Source organism: Dama dama, chromosome 6 (assembly GCF_033118175.1).
Source record: "Dama dama isolate Ldn47 chromosome 6, ASM3311817v1, whole genome shotgun sequence".
Lineage (NCBI taxonomy): Eukaryota > Metazoa > Chordata > Mammalia > Artiodactyla > Cervidae > Dama > Dama dama.
This window is the reverse complement of record NC_083686.1, coordinates 24,604,003-24,631,100: the sequence shown is the minus strand read 5'-3', so window position 1 is coordinate 24,631,100 and position 27,098 is coordinate 24,604,003. Positions and strand designations below refer to the sequence as shown.

General features: G+C 44.5%; 2 protein-coding genes across 4 annotated transcripts in view; both read left to right on the top strand.

Annotated features, from left to right (window-relative positions):
• Positions 1-2,731: 2,731 nt before the first annotated feature.
• On the top strand, positions 2,732-4,163 carry LOC133058782 (small ribosomal subunit protein uS10). The gene has a single exon (XM_061145750.1). The coding sequence runs from the start codon at positions 2,864-2,866 to the stop codon at positions 3,221-3,223; it is 360 nt and encodes a 119-aa protein (XP_061001733.1). The 5' UTR covers positions 2,732-2,863; the 3' UTR covers positions 3,224-4,163.
• A 5,807-nt stretch (positions 4,164-9,970) lies between these two features.
• SEPTIN11 (septin 11) overlaps positions 9,971-27,098 on the top strand; it is a 93,468-nt gene continuing 76,340 nt past the window's right edge. For 2 of the 3 annotated variants that reach the window (XM_061145747.1, XM_061145746.1), the window contains exon 1: positions 9,971-10,116. In XM_061145747.1, the coding sequence (XP_061001730.1) occupies positions 10,090-10,116 (27 nt within the window). In that variant the 5' untranslated portion in view covers positions 9,971-10,089. The remainder of the gene's footprint in view (positions 10,117-27,098) is intronic. The other variant, XM_061145745.1, reaches the window with a different exon arrangement.

Below are 27,098 nucleotides of genomic sequence, written 5' to 3'. Positions count from 1 at the left end.
ATGTATAATTGATAGACAATAATACATGTCCATTTTAAGTAGAGATCAGTGAACTGTGACAAATTAGTTCACTCATGTAATCACCACCACAACCACTGTAAAGAACACTTTGGGGACGTCCCTGGTGGTTTAGTGGTTAAGAATCCACCTGCCAATGCAGGGGACATGGGTTTGATCCCGGCTCGGGAAGATCTCACATGCCACGCCGCGGTAAGTCCTTGCACTGCAGCGAAGAGTAGCCCCCTCTAGCTGCAACTCTTGGAATGAAGACCCAGCGCAGCCAAAAATAAATTAATTAATTTAAAAAAAGATCCAGGATGGGGAACACATGTAAATCCATGGCTGATTCATGTCAATGTATGGCAAAAACCACTACAAAATTGTAAAGTAATTAGCCTCCAACTAATAAAAATAAATGAAAAAAAAAAAAAGATCCATCAGTTTGGCTCTAAGAAAAGAATTAAAACATATTTTATCACCTCAAAAATTCCTTTTGTGCCCTTTCAAGTTAATCCATCCTGCCTGAGACCCCAGGCCACCACTATTTTGTTTTCTGTAAGTACGGTTTGGGTTTTTAGAATTTTATATAAACGGAATCATATTGTATGCACTTTTTTTTCTGTGTCTGGTTTGTTTCATTCAGCATAATGCTTTTGAGACCTATCCACATTTTGCATTATCTGTGGATTATTTTATTGTTGCTGGGCTGTGCTAAGGCACTTCAGTCATGTCTGACTCTTTGGGACCCAATGGACTGTAGCCCGCCAGGCTCCTCCGTTCGTGGGATTCTCCAGGCGAGAATACTGAAGCGGATTGCCGTGCCCTCTTCCAGGGGATCTTCTTGACCCAGGGATCAAACCCATGTCTCCTGCGGCTCCCGCATTATAGGTGGATTCTTTACCACCGAGCCACTGGAGAAGCCCCTATTTTATTGCTGAGTATTATCCAATTGTACAGATAGCCCACAATTTATTTACCGATTGAACTTTTGAGGGACTCTTGGATTGTTTCCATTTCAGGGCTACTATGAATAAAGCTGCTATGAATATTCTTTTTGTGGGTACAAGTTCTTGTCTCTCTTGTAAATACCTCTGAATGAAATTATTGAATCATATGACTTATTATTTAATGTTTGTAAGAAATTGCCAAGTTGTTTCCCAAAGTAGTTGGATATTTTACATTCTCATTAACAATACATCAGTTTGTTACTCCACATCCTCCCTAACAATTGGTATTGCCAATTTTTTCTAACTTTCACCATTCAAGGAGGTGGAATATAATTGTGGTTTAGTTTGGATTTCCCTAAAGACTAGTGATGTTGAGTATCATTTCATGTGCATTTGGCCAAACATATTTTATGATGTCATGTGGCTGAACTACACTGACTCCATTCTGTAAAATGCAGTCAACTGCATCTTAGGAGTACAGTCCTACCCTCTCCCCTTCCCACATGACTGAACTTTAGCCTATTCATAAGCAATGCCCTCAAGCCAGATAAATTAACAAAAGGAAATGAAAGCAATCCAATAGATATTGATAGATGAGGAATCAGGATATTGATCGATGATTGAAATAGGTGAGAAAATTTTACTTCATTCAAAAGGAAGGAGTTGACAAGAAGGGAGATGACAGTGCAGAGGAATCCCATGGGCTAGAGAGTTATTCAGCTGGTGGAAATTGATGATGGTAGAATGATGGATAGCAAACAGGTTGAGACAAAAGGTAAAAATGTAGAAGTGATATTGCTGCTCGAATATACAGGTATGTATGTATGAATCTGTTCTAATCCAGTGTCAATATCTAATGGTCGAAAGGACTTCAACTATGTAAATTTTTTAGGCTCACAAAAAAGGAATAATAACTGATATTACAATATATGACTACAGGGAGAAGGGAATTATCTGAGAATTAGAGATGCCAGAACTATGGGAACTGACCCAGCTCTGGGGCTGGCTGCCAAAGAGAGTGACCAGCAGGCCAAGTCATCATACTCCAGGGAGCAGATCATTTCACAGGATGCTCCTTAATAAGATCAGATTTTAAAAAGGAGCATGTATTAAACAGTAGCACAAGCCTACAAGGATTGATACTTGCAGATTTAATTTTGCTTTTAAAAAGAAAATCAAGAATTTTTCAAAAATTGTTTCTTGCTTTTTAAGTAATACTTGTCATAAGAGGGTGAAAAGGAAGACTAAAGTCACCTATTGATGCTGATGATATAATGCTATCAGATGACAGAGAAAAGTAAAAGCTACCCAAGTTTAATTTCGTTTTCTCTCTCAAAGAGAATAATTTTAAATGAAAAATGTAGTATTAACGTGATTAAAAGGTTACTGAAATCCAGTGTGGTAAGTGAGCAACCAATTGCTTTCTTTAAGTGAGTTAAACATTCCAGGCCTCAATGAATTATCCATGAAAGACTTTGCATAAGTGATTGTAGATTAGTGTCAGTCAGCTTTGGAAAACCAGAGAAAAATAAGAAATGCCAAGGACTGAAGAAGGGCAAATATTGTCCTGATTTTCAAATAGTAAAAAGGCAATAGGAGCAGGGCAGAGTTTGAGTTACTGGTAAATTTAACATTGCCTAGAATGAATGTTTAACCAATTGTTTTAACAACAGGGAAAGAAATTGAGCTTACTAATAACAATATCAATTTTTTTCCTGTTTCCTTATATATCTACCAAAGTCTCCATGGGAAAAAAAAATTACAGCAGATGTTTCAAATAAAAAATAAATAAATACCTCTTTGAGGAAGACGCGGTCGCCGCTGCAGCGGAGCTCAGTGCCGCCCGCTCTTGTTCCTGACTCACCGCTGTTCGCTCACGCCGAGGAACAAGTCGGTCAGGAAGCCGCGCCGCAGCCATGGCCTTTAAAGACACCGGCAAGACTCCCGTGGAGCCAGAGGTGGCCATTCACCGGATTAGGATCACCCTCACCAGCCGCAACGTGAAGTCTCTGGAGAAGGTGTGTGCTGACTTGATCAGAGGCGCGAAGGAAAAGAATCTCAAAGTGAAAGGACCAGTTCGGATGCCTACCAAGACTCTGAGAATAACTACAAGGAAAACTCCTTGTGGTGAAGGTTCTAAGACTTGGGATCGATTCCAAATGAGGATCCACAAGCGACTCATTGACCTGCACAGCCCCTCTGAAATTGTCAAGCAGATCACTTCCATCAGTATTGAGCCAGGAGTCGAGGTGGAAGTCACCATTGCCGATGCCTAAATCAATCTTTTTAATAAATTGATAATCAGTTGTAAAAATTAAAATAAATAAATAAATAAACAAAAAACCTCTTAAATAAAGGGTAGAACTGTAAACACTTCATCGTCTAGTATAATCACTAAATCAGCGGCGTCAGCATCACCTGGGAGACTGACAGACCCAAAGAGTATCAGGTCCCACACCAGACCTACTGATATTAGAATCTGCATTTTAACAGGATCTCCACGTGATTCACATGTACTAAAATTTGAGACGCACTGAAGTCAAACAAATAAGGGATGGCAAGGCACCCAAAGACTAATAAAATTAAGAAATCATTATCACCCTTAGGACTGAAGGAAAACAAAGGGAGGAAATTGTGACACTGGAACTGGTGAATCTATTAAAAAAAAACAACATTGAATTGTTTACTTTAAATGAGTAAATTGTATGATATGTGCATGTACAGATGTGAGAGTTGGACCATAAAAAAGCCTGAGTGTTGTGGTGCTGGAGAGGACTCTTGAGAGTCCCTTAGACAGCAAGGAGACCAAATCAGTCAATCCCAAAGGAAATCAACCTTGAATATTCATTGGAAGGACTGATGCCAAAGCTGAAGCTCCAATACTCTGGCCACCTGATGGGAAGAACTGACTCATTGGAAAAGACCCTGATGCTGAGAAAGATTGAAGGCGGGAGGAGAAGGGGACAACAGAAGATGAGATGGTTGGATGGCATCACTGACTCAATGGACATGAGTTTGAGCAAACTCTGGGAGATGGTGGAAGACAGAAGAGCCCGGCGTGCTGCAGTCTATGTGGCCACAAAGAGTCAGACATGACTTAGCGACTGAACAACAATAAGATGGCATGTGAATTGTATTTTGATAAAACTGTTGGGGAAAAAAACAAAAAATACATGAAAAACCTATATTCTGAAATAAAAATATTAAAAAAAGCAAGCAGGGGGAATAAATATCATGTTCATGGATTGAAAGATTCGATAGTGTTAAGATGTTAATTCTCCCAAGTGATTCTATAGATTTAATGCAATCTGAAATAAATCCCATCATGATTTTTTGGTATGACTTTACAAGATTATAAAAGGTATATAGAGAGGCAAACAATTTAGATTAGCCAAAGTGATTTAGAAAGAGAATAAAGTTGGAGAGTTCATATTTCCTCATCTCAAGACTTACTAGAAACCTACAGAAACCAAGGTAGCGTGGTGTTGGCAGAAGGACAGATACATTGACCAATACACAGAATAGAAATTAGTCTAGACAAGCATACGTATGCTTAGTCAATTTTTGACTAAGGTACAAAGGCAATTCAGTGGAGAAGGGATAATCTTTCCAGTATGTGAAGCTGGAAAAATTGCATATGTGAGAAAATAAACTTTCATCCATATCTCACACCATATACAAAAATTAACTCAAAACCATGCATAGACTTAAATGTAAAGACAAAAACTACAGACTTCTAGAAAAAAACAAAGATTTGACAGATTTCTTAAACACCAAGAGCACAATCCATAAAAGAAAAAAAACCAGTTATACTCCATCAAATAAAATCTTCTGCTCTATTAAGAAAATGAAATGACAAAACTTAGAAATATGTGTAAAACATACAGCAAGCATAAGAATAAAAAATAAAGTAACTCAGTTTAATAAGAAACAGCAAAAAACCCCACATAACCCAAGAAGGTATGAAAGCAAAAGTGTTAGTCACTCAGTCATGTATGACTCTTTGCGACCCCATGGGCTGGAACCCACCAGGCTCCTCCATCCATGGAATTTTCCAGGCAAGAATACTAGAGTGGGTTGCCCTGCCCTTCTCCAGGGGATCTTCCCAACCCAGGGATTAAACCATGGTCTCCCACATTGTCAGCAGTTTCTTTACTGTCCAAGAAGCAAATGGAAAGACTGTCAGCACCATCATTCACCAGAGAAATGCAAATTAAAAGAACATTGAGGTATCCCTGAAAAATGACTAGAATGACTAAAAATTTAAAAACTGAATATACTTACTGCTGATACAGAACAGAACAACTGGAACCTTACATGTCACCATGATAGATTTTAGAACATTTTTATCATTTCAAAAATCATTTCAAAAAAAAAAATCCCATACCCCTTAGTTATTACTTAGTTATGACTTCTCTACCACTTCAGTCCTGAGTAACTGTTAATTTACGTCTGTCTGTATTTGTGGTGTTGTTCAGCCCCTCAGTCGTGTCTGACTTATTGTGACCCCATGGACTGCAGCACGCCAGGCTTCCCTGTCCTTCACTGTCTCCCGGAGTTTGCTCAGACTCATGTCCACTGAGTTGATGATGCCATCCAATTGTCACCCCTTCTCCTCCTGCCCTCAATCATTCCCAGCATCAGGAAATCTTTTCTAAATCCTTAGCATGGCAATAACGGTCTTTTGTAACCCCTAGCCTCATCTCTATTCCAATGCAATTCAACATTTATTGAATGTATCAGACTTTATGTGTGCAGGCTTCCCAGGTAGTGCTAGTGGTAAGGAATCCATCTGCCAATGCAGGAGATGTAAGGGACACGGTTTGATCCCTGGGTCAGGAAGATCCCCTGGAGAAGGAATAGTCTCATCTCTATTCCAATACAGCTCAATGTTTACTGAATATATCAGACTTCATGTAACACAAATAAGCACTCTTGCCTTGAGACACTCATACTCCATTAAAAGATCTGTATTAGTATGATCATCTTTCAATTAATAATGTCTTATAAAAATAGCTAGGGTGACCATAAGTCCTGGTTTTTGCCTATTGTCCTAGTGTAGTTACTAATGGTACCAATGCTGTTTTTCAGTCTCAAAAGTTTCTAGAAAGTTTGAACAATAGCAAGAATACTGGAGTGAATTGCCATCCCTCCTCCAGGTTACCCTGGGTTACCCTAGAAAAACCTAGTCACTGTGAGCTTCAGAAGTAGCCAGCTTGCAGTCATCCCATAGCAAGGGAGCCTAGGGGAATAAGTAACCAGACTCCTCTGCTGTCTTGCTGTTGCTCCCCATTGCCCAAACTCAGCTAACTGAACCTAAGGGAAAGAAAGCCCTTTACATTCAGGCTCTCTTGGGGGCAGGAATCCTATATCAGGGCCTGGATATCCTGTATCAGGACTCACTGTTACTACCTTATTTTGCAATAGGAAAAAAAATGAGATGAAGAAAGGCTAACATGCTCAATGTGACAAAGCTGGTAAGTGATAATACAGAATGCTGGGTGCTCCCCACTCTACCAGGCTCCCTCCTACGTACTAGCAAATGCCAAAGCACCTGTCCTCGCCACAGCATCATTACTCCTGAAGCCACTAAATCTTTGCTCATTCTCATCCCTTGTTTGGAATGTCTTCCTTGCCCTCTCCCCTCCACCTCTTTGGTGAAGCCTTTCCTGTTCTGACAGGCAGAGTGAATGGCTCCTTCTACTGTGCTTTGAAATCCCATAATTGATATATCTTTTCTAGGATTTGACCTATTTATTAGAGTTCTTCAACATCTGTCTCTCAGCAGACTGTGTACGGGTTAAGAGTCAGAGAGGCATCCTATTAAAAAATAGTTTTTTAGTTGCTAGCACAGTGCTGGGCAGAATTAGAAAGGTAATCTAAGCCCTTAGCAACTCTACTAGGGAGGAACGATCACTAAACAGGTTTTAAAGATGAGAAAATTGAAGCACTGAAATGTTAAGTAATTTGCCCAAGGTCACACAGCTGTCAAGCAGTAAAGCCAGTATTTTGGATCTAGGTAGTCAGGTTGTAGTTGTTGTTATGCTTGGTTGCCCAGTCATGTCTGACTCTGCAACTGCATGGACTATAGCCCACCAGGCTCCTCTGTCCGTGGAATTCTCCAGGCAAGAATACTAGAGTGGGTTGCCATTCCCTTCTCCAGGAGATCTTCTCAACCCAGGGATCAAACCTGGGTCTCCTGCACTGCAGGCAGATTCTTTACCATCTGAGCCATCAGGGAAGCCCAGTCTGATTGTAGAATGATACATAAATAACTTCATAATAAGAAATGAAATTCTGAAACAGCATTCCTTGGTTGAAAGGACTTAAGTTGTACATTTATTAAATATATTTATGCCTACCTGCCAAAAAAACAAGGAGGGGGGCAGTTTAAGGCACTGCCCTCATCAGTGAAAAAATTCAGGCAGAAACTCGGTTAACTGATGATTTTATCCTGAAAGAGTTTCCTCAAACAGATGAAACTTTGGAATAAACGACTTTGAGCTTTAGTGAGGAGCATAAAATAACCTACTAACAAAGTCAGGGAGTTCACATAATCAGTTGTTTTCAATATAGGTGAAAGAAGGTGAAGTCCCTCAGTCGTGTCCGACTCTTTGTGACCCCATGGACTGTAGCCTACCAGGCTCCTAGGTCCAGGGATTTTCCAGGCAAGAATACTGGAGTGGGTTGCTATTTCCTTCTCCAGGGGATCTTCCCAACCCAGGGATCAAACCCGGGTCTCCCTCATTGTAGCAGACGCCTTACCATCTGAGCTACCTTTGGCCCCTTTCAACATAAGCATTTGCAAACAAAATAAGTCAATAAAATTAAAAACAATTAATAAAACCCTGCAGTCTGGTTTGGTCAATATAACACAAAATGGAGAGCTGGTTTGCAGCTGCCCTTATGGGGTTGACAGCTCCTGGAGCATCTTTTCATCGGGTTCACCTGAGACCTCTGGTCCAGAGCAGTGTTGCTCTTAAATCCTTCCTTCAGGAGAAGGAACCGAATGTCCATATACCACAGAGAGTGTGGATCAAGTATATATTCCCCCTCCCTTTGCACAGCACCCATGTACCTGGTAATCCTAACTCAGTACATAGGGTGCCTCACGTCTGCTTGACATAAAGCAGTGGTCTTGTCTTCCAAAGATCTGAAGCCTAGGGGAAGACACTGGTTAGAAATGAAGAGGTTAGTGCTCTGAGGGTCTGGGCTACAGACTGAGGAGCTGCTCATCTTTCTTTCATTGAGTGTGTGTTCAGTCCTGTCCAACTCTCTGCAACCCCCACTTCGCTCGCCAGCCAGGCTCCTCTGTCCGTGGGATTTTCCAGCAAGAAAACTGGAATGGATTGCTATTTCTCCCTCCAGGGGATCTTCTCCACCCCGGGATGGAACAGGGGCTCCTGAATTGGCAGGCGGGTTCTTAATCACTTGAACCACCTCATTCCCGGCTGTCCCATCGGCACCCTGCGGGTGGACTTCACCCTGGGTTGCCTCTAGCCCCTCGACCCCTCCCGGGGCAAACCAGTGTCTGTCTCGCAGCAGCGGGACGCCCACTCAACACTTGGGCAAAGGTGGCGCAGCGAGTTTGAATCCTGCACCGTTGTGGGCAGAGGCAGCTGGAGCGGCAGACCCAAGGCCGCGAGAAACCCGGGTAGTTGAAGTCTCAGCTCAGACTCTGAGGCGCCCCAGTCTGAAGAGGCGGTTTGTCTTTTCACCTAATTCAATAGGCCCAGGATTTCCCCAAGGGCGCAATACCGTGGGCTGATCACAGACAGCCCTTCATCGCCTCACCACACCTTCCCCACGCTGGGATCCAGCGGCTTCCCTCTCCCCGACCGGTCGCTATCCTCGATCACCGTGTCGTCAGGGCCCCCCCGCCACCGCGACCCCACATCTCCAGCACTCCAAACACACCTCGCCGCCCAGCCCTGGCCGAGGCGCCGCGCCGCCCCGCGTGCAGCGGGGCTCGGTCGTTCTTCCCGCGGCACAGACACGCAGCAATGCCCCAACACCTCGGGGAAAAACCATTCCCCACCGCAAAGCAGTCTCCAGTCCCACGCGCTCGGAGTCGCACCCGCTCCAGGGTCACCCGCCTGGCGCCGCCGCCGCCCTGCGCGCCCGCCTCCGGGTCGTGGGGTCGGGTCTCCAGCGACCAAAAAAGGCCGGCCGCGCTGTCACTTGTGTCCAGCTCTCCGGTTACACCCGGGGGAGGCCTCGGCCCCCACGCTCTAGGGCAGTCAGTAGCTGCTTTCGTTCTCCGGCTGGGGCGTCCTTTTCTTCCTCTCTGGCAGGCGGTGGTTAGCGGTGCACGGCTGCAACTCCTCCGGTCTCTTCCTCTCCGGTGGGGTCGCCTATCCGGCCGCACGCGACAGTGACAGCTTCCAGCTGCCTGCCTTTGAGTCTCTCCCTTAGGAGAAAAGAATTGTGGAGGGGCAACTCTCCCCTCGCGGGGGCCTGCCCAACCCCACCTCGGTCGCCCGCCGCTCTCCCTAGTGACCCGCTCCCCTTTCAAGCCGATTCCTCCGAGGGGAGCGTGCTTGCCCGGGGCTAACTCTCGGCGAGATGCTGTCCGCGTGGACCTGTCTCGCCCCAGGAGCCCGTCTCCCTCTACGCAGCCCCTCCAGCCACCAGCTTGGGGAAGCGCGTGGCGGGACCCAGGGCTGGGACCTCTGCGCCCAGGCTTTTACTCGGACTCTAGCACGTGGTGGAACGGGGGGTGGCGGCCAGCGCACAGGCTTGGGGGGCGCTCCCGGTGGCACCGGAGCGGGTCCTTTCGGAGCCGATCGCTCCATTCGGGGAGGGCGAGCCCGGAGGCCGGGGCTGGCTGACCCGGGCTGGAGACCCGCCTTCCATCCTCCCTCCCACCGCCTCAGCCAGGGCGCGCCAGCTCACACCCCTTCCTGGGGAAGCAAATGGTCCCTTCCAGGCGGGTGGCCATGTTGCTCTAATAAAGCGGGAGGGGCGGCGGCGTGGGGGCAGCAGATGCTGCTGGTGGCGCGCGGGATCCGGGCGCAAGCAGAGCGCAGCCGCGAGGGAGGCGCGGGGGTGGCGAGCCGGAGCCGGAGCCCGAGCCCGAGCAGCAGCCGCTAGTGTTGGCGGAGAGCACCCGGGCGCAGCCAGAGCCGCCGCCGCCGCCGCGATGGCCGTGGCCGTGGGGAGACCATCTGTGAGTGCTGGGGCCTCGCTTTCCTCGTCCGCCTCTCCTCCGGCGCTGGTGGGGGTGGGGGGTTCCCGCTGGGCGGGAGGGTATCGGCGGGGACCCCGGGGGCCGGGGCGGGGGCGCGGGACGGCTGCGGCGGTGGCTCTGGGTGTGTGCATGAATTTGGGCGCGCGTCTGGGGCGAAGGGGAGGGCGAGGAGCCGGGAGGCTCGGCTACTACGTGATGCAACAGTGGATCGCCCCGGTTCTGGGGATGTGGGAGAAAAAGGACCCCTTTCCTGTTTTGTTTTTTTATTTTTTAACAGGGTCGTTTTGGCCACGGTGTTTCTCGGTTGCCTCCCTCTCCCCGCGCACACCTTTTCTCTCGTGGCGGTGGAGAAAGGCGCCGGGTGCGGGGCTTTCCTCCCGGCTCCCCCGCGCCGAGGGGCGACCAGGGCGTGGGAATTGTTAGTCCAAGCGCCGTGTCTTAGGGTGGCAGAAGCCGGCTCAAAAATAAAGGAGAGGGATTTCCGTGGTGGCTTCCCCAGTGCCTTGAGAGATTCCGGACACCCTCCGGCACCCACGCCGGTAACCGGGCCCTGCCCAGGATGTGGACAAAAGCCCTAGATACACACACAAAGTTTTCAAAGGGCCCCCTTGTCCGGGTGGGTGGAAGTCTTAAAGCGCTCTGCGGTTGGAAGGCCGGAGGCGGGGGCGCGGGAAGAGGAAGGGATGGCGGGTGCGTGGAGAATCGGGTGCCCCGAGACTGGGGCGAGGGAGCCGGGGAGGGAGGGAGGGGGATACTCAGGCCGCGGGCTAGCGGGCGGGGCGGGTGTGCAGGGCTCAGTGGGCGACTCCGGAGCCGGCCTGGATGGCAGCGGGACTTCAAGGGCGCGGCTTCAGCCGGGCTCGGCATCCCGGGTGAAGGGCGAAGGGAAGGGGCGGCGGCGGCCTTTTCCTTTTTTTTTCAACTGAAAGGAGCAGAGCCGGGTGGGGAAGGCGGAGTCCTTTTTCTTTCTCTTTCCCCCTTTCTTTGTCGCTCTTCAAAGTCCGTTTTCGTCCCATGGGCTTTGTGGGCTCTCTCAGAGAGGCTCTTCCCGCTCCGTCACCGCCGGTTCCTTTCCCCTTCGCCTGCTCACTGCTGTGGAGCTGCAGGTGGTGGCTGCAGAGGGTTTGTAGGTATAGACCCAAGTCTCCGGGAGATCCTGGAAGCTCTGAAAACCCAGAAGTGCAAAACGCAAGACTGTGCTCTCAGAATCCCCCCCCGCCCCGCCCCACCCCGGTTCTTCTTGCAACTCCTCCCCCAGATACCTCTCTTTTTGCACCCCTTCCTCTTCATTTAGCGGAGTCCCTCTCCGGGTTCTAACCTGGTTTGGTGGTTCAGCTGCCAGAGGTGTTTTCACAGGCATTCTCCACCGTCGGAACATGTGCAGTGGTCATATTGAAGCGTAACTGTGGGTCTTCTAGGCATTTTAAACTCTAATATTTAATGACATACTCTTCAGAATTCAGGCCTCCTCTTGATAATTAGTGGTCATAGATTGTTGTTACTGAGGGAATTTGCAAAGTCTCTGGGCTGATCCCTTTATTTTGCTGGTGAGAAAATTGAGGTCCAGAGAGGTCAAGTTCATCTGGTTAAATTACCGCCCCATCTGCCTACCCTACCCCCTTCCCTAACACACACACACACACACACTCACTCACTCACTCTCTCTCTCTCTCTCTCTCATTTCCAGAGCAGTGATTCAGATAACTAAAATAACAAGGTAATTGGACAGTGGCTAGGAATGCAAATATTCTGTGTGTGTAGGGGGAGGATGCCTTTCAGTGGCACCTATTGCTGGTGCATTCTTGGGGCAAGAGGGAGGTGGAAGAAATAACTTGCCGCACATTTTCTATAAATTAGTTAGTTCATATATGTCAGCTAAATAGGAACAGTATGTGGATTTAAGACTCAGTTGTGTGGCCGCAATCATATCCAACACCAGGTCTGCCAACCAGATGTGAACTTAATCCCTCAGAATTCTTGTGTAAGACCTTGCTCATTCAAAAACAGAGGTGACTTTACAAAGTACATGTGCACAGAGGAGGTGACTGCTTTCTCTGCACATTCCCTGTTGTCACTAGAATTAAGATTAAATTACTTACAGTTTGAAAACAGAAGACTTTTTTTGGATCAAGTTGTGGTAGGGGTGATCAGGAGTTGACTACAAAGTTACAAAGTCTTTTCAGGCAGCTTGCAAGGAATTGTTGAACGGTTTTACTTTGTTCATTTGGTTACTGTCTTAGTGTAGTATTTGCACTTAGGTCTTCAGAACAACCCCAGTGAAAGCAAAAGATTCTCCTAACCCAGCCCCAAGGCCTCTATACAGAGTTCTTGATGGTAGAATTCGCTGCTCCCTTCTTTTCCCTTATCTAGTCTGTGATTTGAACTAAAGAAGGGAAGGGTGTGTTGAGAAAAAAGAATTACTTAAAAGTTGATTGTGGATAGAATGTACCTAGTTAGTCCTTTAGAATTAGTTTTGTGGTTTTTTTTTTTTTTAGTTGTTTAGGAAACCATGAACACATCTTTCCCTACAGACTGCCTCTCTCATTCAGACTGAAGAAAAGTTCAGTCAAAATAAGTTGCCCTCAACTTCAGGCTGACATTCTTGGACTTGAACATCTTAATCTGATATCCTAGGTAAATACGACATTTTACTGAGCAAAAATCTTTACATATCAGAGGTAATATTTTCTGTCTTCTTAAGTGGTTGTATTCAGTTATGACCATTTTAATTTCAAGGCTAAACTGAGACGTCTCAAGTGGATTTGTTGTTGGCTGGGCGACAGGAGCTTCAGTCTGGTGCGATTCTGTTTATTTCCATTTTGATCTCGACCCCTAGCTGCGCCATTTTCCCAAGAATGGTTTTTGTATTTGGCTCTCAGAGGCCCCTGAGGCACATCTGCTGTTTCCAGAGTGTGACTGGTGATTAGCAAGAGCATTTCTTCCCTAGGGATGTGTCCACATTTTGGATGAGTTAGTATTTTGGCATCCAAGTCCCAGGGCAGCTATTAACTTTATTTTAATCAGAGCATGGTAATTCACCCTACCTGGGAACAGGCTTTAAGCAGCTGATCCTCTCAGGGAGTGGTGTTCATAAAGTTATAGGGTCTGGGGGTTTAGAGGGGTTTTAGAGGTCATTTGGTTCAGCCTCCTCCGCAATGCAGAAATATTTTCTGCGTTATGCCTAATAGAAGTGTTTAAACTTTTCCAATGGTGGAGGGTCTTCTGTGATATCAAGAAACTTTTTCAAGAAACACGTTTAATTTTTGTTTATTCACTGTACCCAAAGGAATAGAAAATCACGTTTGTTCATTAGCTCACTTAACACTGTTAAACACCTCCTCTGTGCCAGTACTGTTCTACGTGCTCGGGATACAATAGTGGACAACTGAGAAATTCCTTCTTACCTGGAGCTTTTATTTTCTGAAATTTAGTGTCCGTGTGTATTACAGAAACAAACCTCAGCAGAGTATGTAAGCCATTTAGGGAGAAAGGAAATTACGTGCCTATTGCTGAGTGAATAGCTATGATGCAGGTGAAGAATCTTATCTGTTTGAGGGTTATTATCTGTTTGAGGGTTATTATAGGCAGTTCCTAAGATATGGTCTGTCTTCAGCTGGAGGGTGAGGACTGGCAGTGAAAAGTTATTTTCCCTTGTAGTAAAATTGCCCTTTTTATGACTTGAGGATGTGGCCCCTACATGGAAGTCTCTGGTTGTTGGACCTGGAGAAGGAGTAAGTCTTTTGAAAGCTGTGGATTATTTTTCTATCTTTTAAAATATCTTTAGAAATGATGTCTCTACATCACAATGAAAAATCGACCCAAGTAATTGATTAAAAGACCAAAGCTACTCATAATCCCATTGTCCTTATATAACAGTACTTAGAGTGTTATTTTCATCCACTTTTTGAGGTTTATACCAGCAAGCATAACCCGTACCATATAAATTGTTACTAAGAAACCAGACTGTTTAATTGGGAGATTGGGATCAACATACATACACTGTGGCAAAGAATCTACCTGCAGTGCAGGAGACATGTTTTCAATCCCTGGGTCGGGAAGATCCCTTGGAGAAGGAAATGGCAACCCACTCCAGTGTTCTTGCCTGGGAAATCCCATGGACAGAGGAGCCTGGCGGGCTACAGCCCATGGGGTCACAAAAGAGTCAGACGTGACTGAGCAACTAAACCACAACAACAGTAAAATAGATAACTAATGTGAACCTACTGTATAGCATTCTATTCAGTGCTCTGTGGTGACATAAATGGAAAGGAAATTCAAAAAAGAGGGGATATATGTAGAAAATAAATAAACCAAACTACGTGCCTGAGAAGACCCTGTGTGACTAATTGGACATTCATATAATGAAGGAAACAGATGCTTAGTGCTCTCACAGGGGCCACCATATGTCTGTGTCCAGACAAAAGAATGAATGATTCGGATGGCCTGCTTTGATTAATTACCAGAAGACTCAGTGTCTGTTACCACTCATTGATGATGCCACAACTGATAACGATGCTTGGGTTTTGGCTCCTTGTGGAGCCAGCTATGGTTTTCTGTGCCTCTCTTTCTCTTCGCAGGGCCTGCACTTGGTTGAGGGAGGAGCAGGGTAGGGACAGCTCTTGGATTTTATTTTTGGGGAATTGTCTTTCATAGCCTTAGTTAGACTGTCTCACACGGGGTCAGCCAAGCTGAACCATTACTGAAGCAAAGACCCAGTAGATCTAAAGCTTCTATCCTTTTTCCCAAGGAGAACTATTTTGCAATATAATTGATACCCCCTCTGTTTTGGGGTTGTTAGTTTTAATCCAGATTGACAGAAAACTCCCTTCCAACTAAACAATACCTCTTCTACCCACTCAGGCCTCTTGGCAGCCCATCAGTGCAGCTGCTGTTGAATAGAGAAACATAACTGGTGCTAAGGTGAAACAGACAGGTTTCTAAAAAGAATGCTAGTGCTCTAAGAAGCAAATTTGCATTATCTCAGGCCTGGCCGGAGGTAGAAATCAGGTCTGTTGCCTGATATGACCAGGCATCAGAGCCACCTCTTTCGGATCCATGCCAGTGAGAGAGTGAGCGTGTCACTCAGGTCAAAGGATGCAGGAGGTTGAGTTGTGTGGATGTACTTTGTCTGTTGGGCTAGGATGGCAGGATAGGGTGCGATGTATTGATGGAGGGGGCCAGGCTGCGCTGGACAAGTAGGAATGACTTCACGCTCCAAGAGGGCATCTTTGGGGTCTGACAAGGGGCAGCTTCGTTTCTGCCTTTTTAAAAAAAAAAAATTATTATGTTAAGATTGTTGTGAAAACAGACATAAAATGTGTCTACTTTTGATGACTAACATTCCTTTGGAAAGAATTTATGAATTTTTTTACTTTCTAACCTTTTTTTTTTTTTTTTTTTTGGTCATAGAAGTAGAATCACTGTAATGTAGATAGGTTAAAAGTGGAAAAACAAAACCACTCTCAACACCCTAATGCATCAGTAGTCATTCTTGGCTTTATCTGGCTTCGTCTTGGCTAATCCATCTGCTTTGTCAGATACTTCATGTGCAGTTTCTTTGTGCAGGTGCTGAGGTTATGATGTGGGTACTTGAGATGCTGTTCCTGCTGCTCTCATCAAATTTCTCTAAAGGATGAGCAAGCACTAGGATTTAGCAAGGAAAACGAGGTGGGGAAAAGTGTTCCAAGCCAAGGGAACAGCGTGTGCAAAGCTCTGAGGTGAGGCAGAGCCTCCGAAGGATATCCAGTGTAGCAGGGACATCAGCATTCAAGATGGGGGATTGGTAGACAGATAGGAGGCTGGGGAGGTGATGGAAAGAGACCACATCACTTTTGTGGTGCATTCTTCGGGACATGGGTATTGACTGCAGAGCATTTTCAGTATTTTCAATGCAGTCCAGCCGCCCCGCAACTTAGAATATCCCAGATTCTTGCACTTGGTTGATAGAAGACACTGAAAATCTTCAGAGCACTGATTCTTCAGGTTTCAGGGAAGGTTCAGGGGAGTTGATTCCTTTCATGGCCAAATCTAGCCCTTAAAGAACAGAGGAAGAATGGGAAGGGCAGGGAGAGGAGGAGGGATCCAGTAACAATATCACCAGGACTAGTTATCTGTATTGAGCTCTTCCTCAAAAGGTAGAACTAAAGTCTTAGACACTGAAGCAGATGAGTCCTAAAGGGTGGGGTGGGGAGAATGCTAGGACTCCTTCCGCCTCAGATTGTGTGTTGTCCCTAAAGAAAACTAAAAACCCATTGGATCCTGTGAAGACAGGAGGAACGTCTTAAAAGCCAGGGTCCTCCTAAGACTTAAGCCTTTTTTATTCATCTCCCTTTGTGTACCATTTTCATGCCAGTATAAACTTCATGAATCTCATTAAGGGTGCCCATTAAATTTACTCAGACCTGCTGTTGCAAGGAAAAGGCTTGACTCACAACTTCTCTGTACAGGAAACCTGTGTAGCATCTTGACTTTCTAAGTGTTTTCTGTTTAAATTACTGTCAAGACAGTTCTCTCTTAATCCTCACAATTCCTAAGAAGTAATGTAGGCAGGGAAACTGAGGCACAAAGAAGTCATCACTCACCTGATCTGGTACAACCAGTTAGTGGGAGAACTTGGCTTTGGAACCCATGGCTCTTCACCAACATGCATACGGACCTACTGTTCATGTTGGTTAGGGAGACTCAATTCTGTTGAGGTAACAAACTGCTCCCAAGATCTGGTGGCTTACCCAGCAGAGGTTTGTTTTCTCACGCAGAGTCCCTGTCTGTTCCTTCCTCTGAGATCTGCTCCATGCTGAACTGACCTTTGGACCCAGCTGAGGGAGTGTCCTGTCCTCTTCTCTGGACATTGCCAGTCTGGTACCAGAGGAGAAATAGGCAGGCTGAACCCTGAACTGACTTTCCAGGCTCTTGGATGAGTCACTTCCAACGTGAACCTCACTGGCCAAAATAAATGGTCATTTCTAAATTCAACAGGATGGAGGTGGATAGTTTTCTGCAGAGAGGGGCTCTGCTGGTCACGTGGCCAGGCTGGATGGGATGGGGGAAGTCAGCCCTCCCCTAGGGAGGGCCAGTGGTGGTGTTCAACAGCGAGATTTCACCATACCTGGTGGCTCAGACAGTGAAGAATCTACCTGCAGTGTAGGAAACAGGGTTTGATCCCTGGGTTGGGAAGATCCCCTGGAGAAGGAAATGGCAACCCACTCCAGTATTCTTGCCTGGAGAATCCCATGGATGGAGGAGCCTGGTGGGCTACAGTCCATGGGGTTGCAAAGAGTCAGACACGACTGAGTGACTAACACATTCCCCTTCCTAGTCAGGGCGTATTCTGGAGAGCCACGTGTCCTTATTTTGTAAAATTGTCTCCCTGTCGGTAGTGATTTCTCTCGGCCTGTTTGATTTCTGTGATTCCAGCTGGATTTTGTAAACTGAAGAGAGAGGGAGAAAGTGTTCAGCCGGGACGAACTGAAGGCTGAGAGTGTGACTGTTCCTGTTCTTTCCCAGTGAACTTCCAAGTAGCATCATCACCAGATAAGGGATGGGCGGTGACCTTCTCAAAGACCTTCTGTGCTGCTCTCTGGTGGCCCCAGCTCTGGGACTCTGCTCTCTGGGAACTGGTTTTGAGGCCATTAGGACTTCCAGCTGCTTGATAGGCTGATTTCCCTTAGGATGCTTCCAAATCAGTCCTTTTTTCCCCAGGCCTGTCTGTTCCTAAACGCAGATACATCTATGACCCCCTTCTTCTTTGTGTTGTTTTCTCTCTACTGAGAGATACTAGTATGGTTGTGTCCCTCAGTGTCCATGGGGACTGGTTCCAGGATCCCCGTGGACCCCCAAATATGCGGATGCTCAAGTCCCTTATATAGAATGGCCTAGTGTAGTCTGCGCTCCGTATCTAGATTCACCCAGCCGCTGATGTGGTCTCTGCAGACCACTTGGATGGAGGACTGTATGCAGCGTTTTGGTTAAGAATGTGGGCTCTAGAGCCAGTCTGCTGGAGGAGTTCTTGGGTATCAGCTCTGCCATTTGACCTCCTTTATGACCTTAGACAGGCGACCTCTCAGTCCTCATATGTAAAATAATTATAGTGCGTGCTCAGCCATGTCTGACTCTTTGTGATCCCACGGTGGAAGTCCACCAGGTTCCTCTGTCCGTGGGATTTTCCAAGCAAGAATACTGGAGTGCTTTGCCATTGCCTTCTCCAGGGGATCTTCCAGACCGAGGGATCAAACCAGTGTTTCCTGCATTGGCAGGCAGATCCTTTACCACTGAGCTGCCTGGGAAGCCCCCAGATAATTACAGTACCTTGCTCAAAGGTTTACAGGATTAAATGAGTTAGTCCACCTGGTGCTTTCACTGATGTAGTCCTCTTTAATTCCAGCTGTGCTGTGCTGAACTCAGGCAGGCATAGACCTCATCTCTGCAGCTTTCTTCCCCAAGTTTTTCTGCTGTAGCCGCTTGGGTTCTGCTTAGCCATTCTGACCTGTATGCAAATCCGGATATCCAAGGTTGTTACCATTCCCTGGGCCCACCTTTGACTGCTGGGGATGGAAGCTGGTAGAGAAGTACTTCTGTCTTTTGTTACTAAGTTGGACAATTCTGAAACACAATAGATAGGGCTCCTCAGAGGGTCCACGTGGGCCCCAGCCCACAGGGATGACTGGCTCCATCCTTTAGGATGGTTTTCCTCTTTCTCTGTTAAACTATTCCAGGTCCCCACTCCTGTTCTTTGGGATCACTTTTCAAAATAGCTGCGTGTACACACGCTCTTGTCTCAGGTTTCTGCATTTTGGGGAAAACTGGGTGAAAACACCTTATTTTCTGGTTTGTGTCTCTTTTTTTGTGTTATGCAGATGAGGGAGCTTCCATGTTACTTTTGTAACATAACATAACTCTGGACGTCAAAAAAAAAAAAAAGGTTCACAACAAACTGATCTTTTATCAGATTTTTACTGTTTACTAGAGGTCAGACTTCAAACTTCTATAAAAACTGGTCTTAGGAAAACAGGCCTCTCTGTCACCTAAACTTTTCTATTATTTTCTTCCCTAGATCCTTGGAATGGGATTCTCATACTCCCCAGTTTGCAGGTGCTTTTTCTGAGTCCATGGAGCCTAGTTTGTTCTGTAACTTGTTTATCATGCTGATTACAAGTCAGTGACATATTTTGTTACCCAGAAACTAGATACAGAGTATATGAGGGAAGGTGTGTGTGTGTGTGTGTGTGTGTGTGTGTGTGTGTGTGTTTTCTTGTGATGTCCTTTTTTTATTCAAATATGTTTAGAAAGTTAAAATTTTTTAAAATTGGAGGATAATTGCTTTACAATATTGTGTTGATTTCTGCCATCCATCAACATGAATCAGCCACAGGTATACCGAATATGTCCCTTGTGATTCTCCCTCCCATCTCCCACCCCATCCCACCCTTCTAGGTTGTCAGAGAGCACTGGGTTGAACTCCCGGTGTCACATAGCAAATTCCCACTTGCTATCTAGTTCACAATATTACTCAGCTACGAAGTGTTTTTGATATATGCCTGGGCTGTGAACTTGGGCCAAAGCTTAAAACTTTTTGAAAAAGAGAAATTTGGGAGCTTACATTGTCCATAAAGATTGGAAAAATGAGGTCGCAATTCTTGAAAGAGTTTTTCGTTAACTAATGTTGGGTGATTTTAAGGGCCCAGATTAATTTATGTATCTACCTGGGAGTTCTTAGGATAATTGTTCAAATCATCCTGGCTCTTTGTAGAAGCTTAGCTCAGAGGTGGTTTCTGATGTGGAAGAGATATTTGGAAACATAGAAGCCAAACAGATTCATTCTCCAAATCTCACCAAACTTGTCACCTTTGCTCCTACCCTGAGATTTGGTTTGACTTTCTGTGTGGGTGGGCAATCAGAGACTATGCCACCACTGCTGGAATGGTTTGATTATTTACCTATTAGGTACTTATTTGTTTTCAAAGACTCTTCCAATCCTTAGTCAGCCTTTGAATCACTTCTCCCCTGGGGGATATTGGTTGGTCCTGAAGCACAGTTTTATCTCTTGGCCCGCTGAAGGAAGTCTTTTAGTTGCTGGTAATCAAATTTTCCTGATTCAGAAAACAGAATGCTAAAAGTATTTTATGAACTTAAGGCAGAATATGAAATTAAGATCAGCCATTGAAATGACTGATAATTAATTTGTTGTCACTAGCTGCCGTTCCAAAGCTGGCTTTTATAGCTAAAGAGACCTTAGTCTAAATTGGATTTTATAACCCAGTGAGAGCGAGAGAGATGAGAATTCTCAGGGACTTTCTATAACAAACATTTATGTAGGCATATTGCGGAGTTAGGGATACTGCTAAATGTTACTTCTTCTTTCTTAAAGATTTTGTTTCCTTATTCCTCAAAGGTCTTTCCTGTTTCCCTGTTTCATTAAGTCAATAGACACTGAACCTGGGCCAGCACCCTGCATGAGTGAAGATGTCAAAACCTTATTCCTTCTCATTCTCCCACTAAACCAAGCCAGAACCAAAAATCTTTTTTGGCAAATGGAGCTCCCTGTCACTGAGATTCAAAATCTTGAAAGGAATTCCCTGGTGGCCCAGTGGTTAGGACTTGGGTGCTCTCAATGCCGTGGCTCTGGGTTCAATCCCTGAACTAAGATCCCACTTGCCACATGGCATAGTCCAAAATTAAAAAGTAAAGAAATAAAAATAAAGATGTACTCAGTCTGTCTGGGAAGAAGAAATTACCTCATTAGATATAGATGAAAGCTTGGCCCATAGTCAAGTCGTCAGCCTGGATTTTTTCATTCATTCCCCCCACTTACCTTAGGTAATCTTCCATCAGCAATTTGATTTAATTTTTAATCCCAAAATTAAGTGTTTTTTTTAAAAAGTAAAAAGTTGTTTTTCTATCTAAAATAAAGGTAGTGGGAGGAGAAACTTAATAAATTGGAAGCTGAAATGTGTGATTTCTCCTTTTTTCAAACTAAAACTGGAATCATTTTTCAGTTTTGTTAGTTTTTTTTGGTCTTTTCAAAATATATGTATATTTCAAAATATACATTTGAAATGTTGCTAGTTTGCACATTGGCTTTACCATTAAACTCAACTGCATAGACAGCAGTGATGTCCTAGTTGAAGTTGTGCAATTGCATACATTTTTCCTGTGATAAGATTTCAATGGGGTAAAAGGTGATTTTTGAAATAACATTGTGAGGAAGTTTGATTAGATATTATTCTTGATCCAAGCCCATCAGCCCCTATTTTGACGGATCAGGACTCATACTTGATGCTCTTAAGGCCAAGTCTTCTGACTATTAGTTATACTTCTTCTTACCAAATAGAGGTTCCAGATACCACCCTAGGCTGCAGACCAGAGCAGTCAGGTAGAACTTTCTATGACAATGGAAATGTTCTCCTACTACATTGATCAGTTATGGTAGCTGCTAGCCACAGGTTGCTGTTTAACATTTGAAATATGACTGGTACAACTACAGAATTAAATTTTTTGTCTGGTTTAATTCATTTGCTTTAAATAGCTACATGTGGCTAGTGGCTATTGCACTGAATAGGGAACCTTTAGGAGTATAGTCTAGAGATATTTACAACCTGATGTCTGTCTCAATTTTTAGAAAACTTTTTTGTTGAGGAAACTATCATACACAGAGTAGGGATGGAAGTGTTCATTGTAATGTTCTGTCATCACCCAGACCAGTCTTAGTTCATCTAGTTCCCCTTTTCTCTTCTCTTCCCCACCCATCAGTCCCCCAAACTATTTTGAAGTAAATTCCAGGCAAACTCCAATCTCATTTTGTTTTTAAAACTAGGAAGGTGATCTGGGGAAGTAGGGGAATGGTATCAGAGAGGTACTCAGGGATCTTCAAATGTATCTATGATTTAAAAAAAAAAAAAGATGTGAAGTATATGGGTGGGAAAAGCTATGGTTTGATGAAGCTAGGTAATGAGTATACAGATGTGTTAGGTTTTGTATGCTTGAAACATTTCATCACTATCATATTCAGAAAAAGCCAAGCTTGAACCCAGAGATTGAACAGTCACTGTACCAGGACTTGTTTACCTGTGCTTACTGTGAACTTTGGGTTTCCCTGGTGGCTCAGATGGTAAAGCGTCTGCCCCGCAATGCGGAAGACCGGGTTTGATCCCTGGGTTGGGAAGATCCCCTGGAGAAGGAAATGGCAACCCACTCCAGTATTCTTGCCTGGAGAATCCCATGGACAGAGGACCCTGATAGGCTACAGTCCATGGGGTCACAAAGAGTTGGACACACAACTGAGCGACTTCACTTTCACTTTCGCTGTGAACTTTGAGTTCATGGGTAATTTAAACAAACATTATTCACATACGGTATTTATCATTGAGCTTAATTGAATGCCGACAGTGCTATAGAGTCATAGGATCTGTACAAAGGTGGAAAGGAAGGTGAGGATCTTTTTCTTTAGCCCAGTCTCCTCCCATCACTTGGTTCCAGAGAGTGGTAGCTTGATGAGAGCTCACAGTGAGTCCAGAGCTCTCTGCCACACTTGCCAGATGGACTGATTTGCTAAGTTAAAACTTGCAGCACTAAGTCACTCCTTGTGTTGTTCAGTTGCTAAGTCATGCCAGATTCTTCTTGACCTCATGGGCTGCAGCACACGCGGCTTCCCTGTCCTTCACTATCTCCTGGAGTTTGTTCAAATTCATGTCTGTTGAGTCAGTGATGCTGTCTAACCATCTCATTCTCTGCTGCCCTCTTCTCCTTTTGCCTTCAGTCTTTCCCAGCATCAGGGTCTTTTCCAGTCAGTCAGCTCTTCGCCTCAAGTGGCCAAAATATTGGAGCTTCAGCATCAGTCCTTCCAATGAATATTCAGGGTTGATTTCCTTTAGGATTGACTGGTTTGATCTCCTTGTCCAGGGGACTCTCAAGCGTCTTCTTCCGCTCCACAGTTCAAAAACATCAATTCTTTAACCCTTAGCCTTCTTTATGGTCCAACTCTCACATCCTTACAGAACTACTGGGAAAACTATAGCTTTGATTAAACAGACCTCTGTCATGCCTACCTACTTTTCAGAATGGCAGATTCTTATGATCTCTGTTAGAGCAGATGCATTATTTCTAAGTCTGCTTGCAGTTTTGCAGATATCCTTGTTGGAGGGAAATGTTTCTATAAGAGTATGAAGAAGTCATTTATGAAAATCTTTGGGGCTGAAAATCGATGCCTGTTACTGGTGGAGATCATTACAGGAAATGCCTGTTTGTTTTTTATGTTTCTGTTTATAAAAGAAACCCTTGTAGCAAGCACATTTTGGTCATATGGACACACTGAAGGAAATAATGCTGGCATCAGTGATACTTAAAAGTGCATTTTTCCTTCACAACATAAAGCAAGAATTGTTGCTCTGCTTTTGTAGTTCAATTTAGGGGCTAATAATGATTTTCTTCCTTAGGATAGAGTGCAGCATATGTATATTCTAAATTTGGAATCCTATACTTATGATCTCAGGATTCAAGGGGAATGAATTTGTGATGGTAAAAGGATCTCATATCATCAGAAACGCTCCCAGGCCTTGGCTCAGCTGTCCTTTGATGGAGAAAGATAATATGCTTTAGAAGAAGAGCTATTAAAGATGTTAGCAACATTCTGAACAACTGCAAGCCCGGAGTTGCAACAGGATGCTGTTCCTTTTCCGTGTCTCTGAGTTTGCCCTTTGTGTTCCCTTGGTCTTTTGTTAACCACATTCCTGGGAGGGAGGGAAGAGCTTTGTCTGATCTCATCATCTATATCTCTAGTCCAGTTAGTTTTTATCTCATGGTTTGTGGAGACAGTGAATAGCTGGTTAATACCCTACATATAAATGTTGCCAGGAGTCAAGATTTATGCCATTTTGCACATAATACTCCCATGAAATGAGCCTCCTTATCTCCACTTGACAAGAGATACTTGAATCCATGGTAGGGCAAGATTTAGGGAAATGTTTTGTCAAATCAGTTGCTCTGTCCTTTTTATGCAGGATAGAGACAAACTATTAAGGCTTTTAAAATGACTGTGACCTGATTAGGAGAATATAGCAACTATTTTCAGTAAAGAGGACATAAGATTAGCAAGAGTAGCAGGTTCTTTTATTTTTTTTCATGTATTGTTAAGTTTATAGATTTTGAAAAGCTCTTATATTAGACCTAAATATATCTAGCAATAACATGCCTTGAAAAAGAAAATAAATTCATATAATCTTGATCTCAAGCATTCTTATACTTAATTACCATTAGAAAAATGTCAAACTTAATGTAGCCATAACACTAATAAGAAATAGAAGTTTACTTTACATGTTCTCTTTAAAATAGTTATGAGCCATGGTTTACTGTGGTTTACTAGCAATTTAGCAGTCTTTAAAGTGTTAGTCACTCAGTTGTGTCCAGCTCTTTGCTACCCCATAGACTGTAGCCCGCTAGGCTCCTCTGTCCATGGGATTTCCCAGGCAAGAATATTGGAGTGGGTAGCCATTCCCTTCTCCAGGGGATCTTCCTGACCCAGAGTTCGAACCCGAGTCTCCTGCATTGCAGGCAGATTCTTTGCCATCTGAGCCTCCAGGCCTCAATTTTGTTCTGGAGTGAATTATTTATGGCATGGTGAGATAGTAAGGGAGACTTGGTAAGATAGTAAGGGAGAGATACTGATGCATCAAACCATCTTTGAACATGGTAAACTTCATTGTTTGGTTCATTTATTTGAGAGAAAAAAAGCACCAAAAGGGACAACTCTCTGATTCTTCAATTAAATTACTATAAATGCACTAGCATGTGCCACCTCTTGATTTTAGCTGTTGAAATGAGGGTGTTAGAGGTGTCATAGTTTTCAATTTTTCAAGAGAAGGACATTTAAGAGTTTGAGGTGAAATTTTCCCATCTGAAAATGCTGGCAACTGAATCAAATATTTTAAAATACTGTGTGGGCCACATACACATGTTCATGGGCTGTGCCTGCCAGTTTGCAGTCTGATTTCCATTGGAAATAATTCATTTATTTTTCTTGTATTGGAATAAAGAAATCATTCAAGTTTTTAAATTGTGTTTTGGTATGTCTTTTAGAATGCTTTAACATTTGAGCAATTAAAGCACTTTGTGTGGGAAATATGCTGGTTTTTAAAACAGAAGCAGTTCCTTGAATTCTGATATGAAAATGTCTGCATAGTTTGAAGGCAGCAGCAAAACTTGTAGATTGTTTCCTTCACAGGATCTCTCGAGACAGGTTCAATCCATTTGGGAGAAATAGAACCAGAGTTGTGTGGTATGACCAGGATCCACGGCAGAGGGAATGGGAGGCCTTCTTGAAAGTGTGGTGTCTGATGCATAATACTCCTCTGTGAAAATACTTGCTATACATAGTGAATAGGGTTGGATTTTTTCTTTTTTTTTTTTTTTTCATTTTGGTGGAGGTCCAGTGACAGTTAATGGCTGTTCCTTACAGGCTGTGAAATAATTTATGAGCTTGGCAGCAGGATGATGTAAAACGCAAGTGGATATAGGTGGAATAAGGTCTGTTAACCAGATTCCAAGAAATTGTTAGTGCTAGAGCCAGGAGGGACTTTAGAGGTCACCTCATCAAGGCCTGCCTTTGAGATGGGAAGTCGAGTTCTGGGGAGTTCAGCTGAGACTGAAGTTTCTCATTTACCCTTCCCCGCCCAGCAGGAAGCCAGCACTCCCCCTTCTCTCTTCTTCCTGCCTGAAGGAAAATGTATCTTCTAGGACTTATTTGTGACATTCAGAGTCTTGGAAAACAAGCAAATAAATAAAAGCAGATGTTTGGTGAACAGAATACTTAGAAAACAACTTACGAGGCTTCTGATCGTCAGAAGATTTTTATTGATAAAAATTTCTGTGATGGTTTTTTTGAGTCTTGATTCCCTTCTTTCCAAAAGACCACATTTCCCTAATGGTTGTGTATTGAGTTACTCAGTCGTGTCTGACTCTTTGCGACCTCATGGACTGTAACCCACCCGGCTTCTCTGCCGTGGAATTTTCCAGGCAAGAAGACTGGCATGGGTTGCCATTTCCTGCTCCAGGGGATCTTCCTGATCCAGGGATTGAAGCTGAGTCTCTTGCGTCTTCTGCATTGACAGGCCGATTCTTTACCACTGCACCACGTGGGAAGCCCAGTGGTTATAAGAAGCAAAAATCTAGTTAGATCATCAACAGAAAAATGTGGCAGGACTTCCCTGGTGGCGCGGTGGCTAAGAATCCGCCTGCCAGTGCAGGGGACAGACGGGTTCCATCCCTGGTCTGGAAAGATCTCACGTGCTGAGAAGCAACGAAAGCCTGTGCGCCGCAACTCCTGAGCCTGTGCTCTCAAGCCTGTGAGACGCGACTCCTGAATCCTGTGGGCCCTAGGGTCCATGCCCCGCAACAAGAGAAGCCACCCTTTGCCGCAGCTAGAGAAAGCCCACACAAAGCAGCAAAGATCCAGTGCAACCAGAAAGAAAGAAAATTGAAGAAAAAATGTGGCAATTAATTACCTTTAATTGTGTCCAATTTCCTGCTGGTGGGTTCAACCACATGAACTAGTTGATTTCAGCCGTTTCTGAACTATGAAAATGCTAGTTTCCTGTGAGTCGAGATAGTAACTTGACTAAAGGGTAATTAAGTACAGTTGACCCTTGAGCAACACGGGTTTGAACTGCACAGGTCCACTTAGAAGTGGATATTTTTCAGTAGTAAACACTACAGCACTAGACATCTGTAGTTGGTTGAATCCAAGGATGCAGAGAAACCACTGGTTTGGAGGGCTGGCTATAAATTATATGAGGATTAACCCCTGGGTTGTTCAAGGGCCAGCTTATACTGGGCTATCTCCCAGTCTTCTAAAACCATCCTTAGCATTTTCCATGGTCAGTGACCATTCAGCCCTTCTCGGTTTATCCGGCTCAAGCACTGTTCTGCTGGGACAGTTTTACTGAGAGATGTGGGTTGAAAGCTCCCCGTGCACA

What these genes read in the sequence shown, in the direction of transcription:
- LOC133058782 (XM_061145750.1), top strand. Translation starts at nt 2,864, where the DNA reads ATGGCCTTTAAAGACACCGGCAAGACTCCCGTGGAGCCAGAGGTGGCC.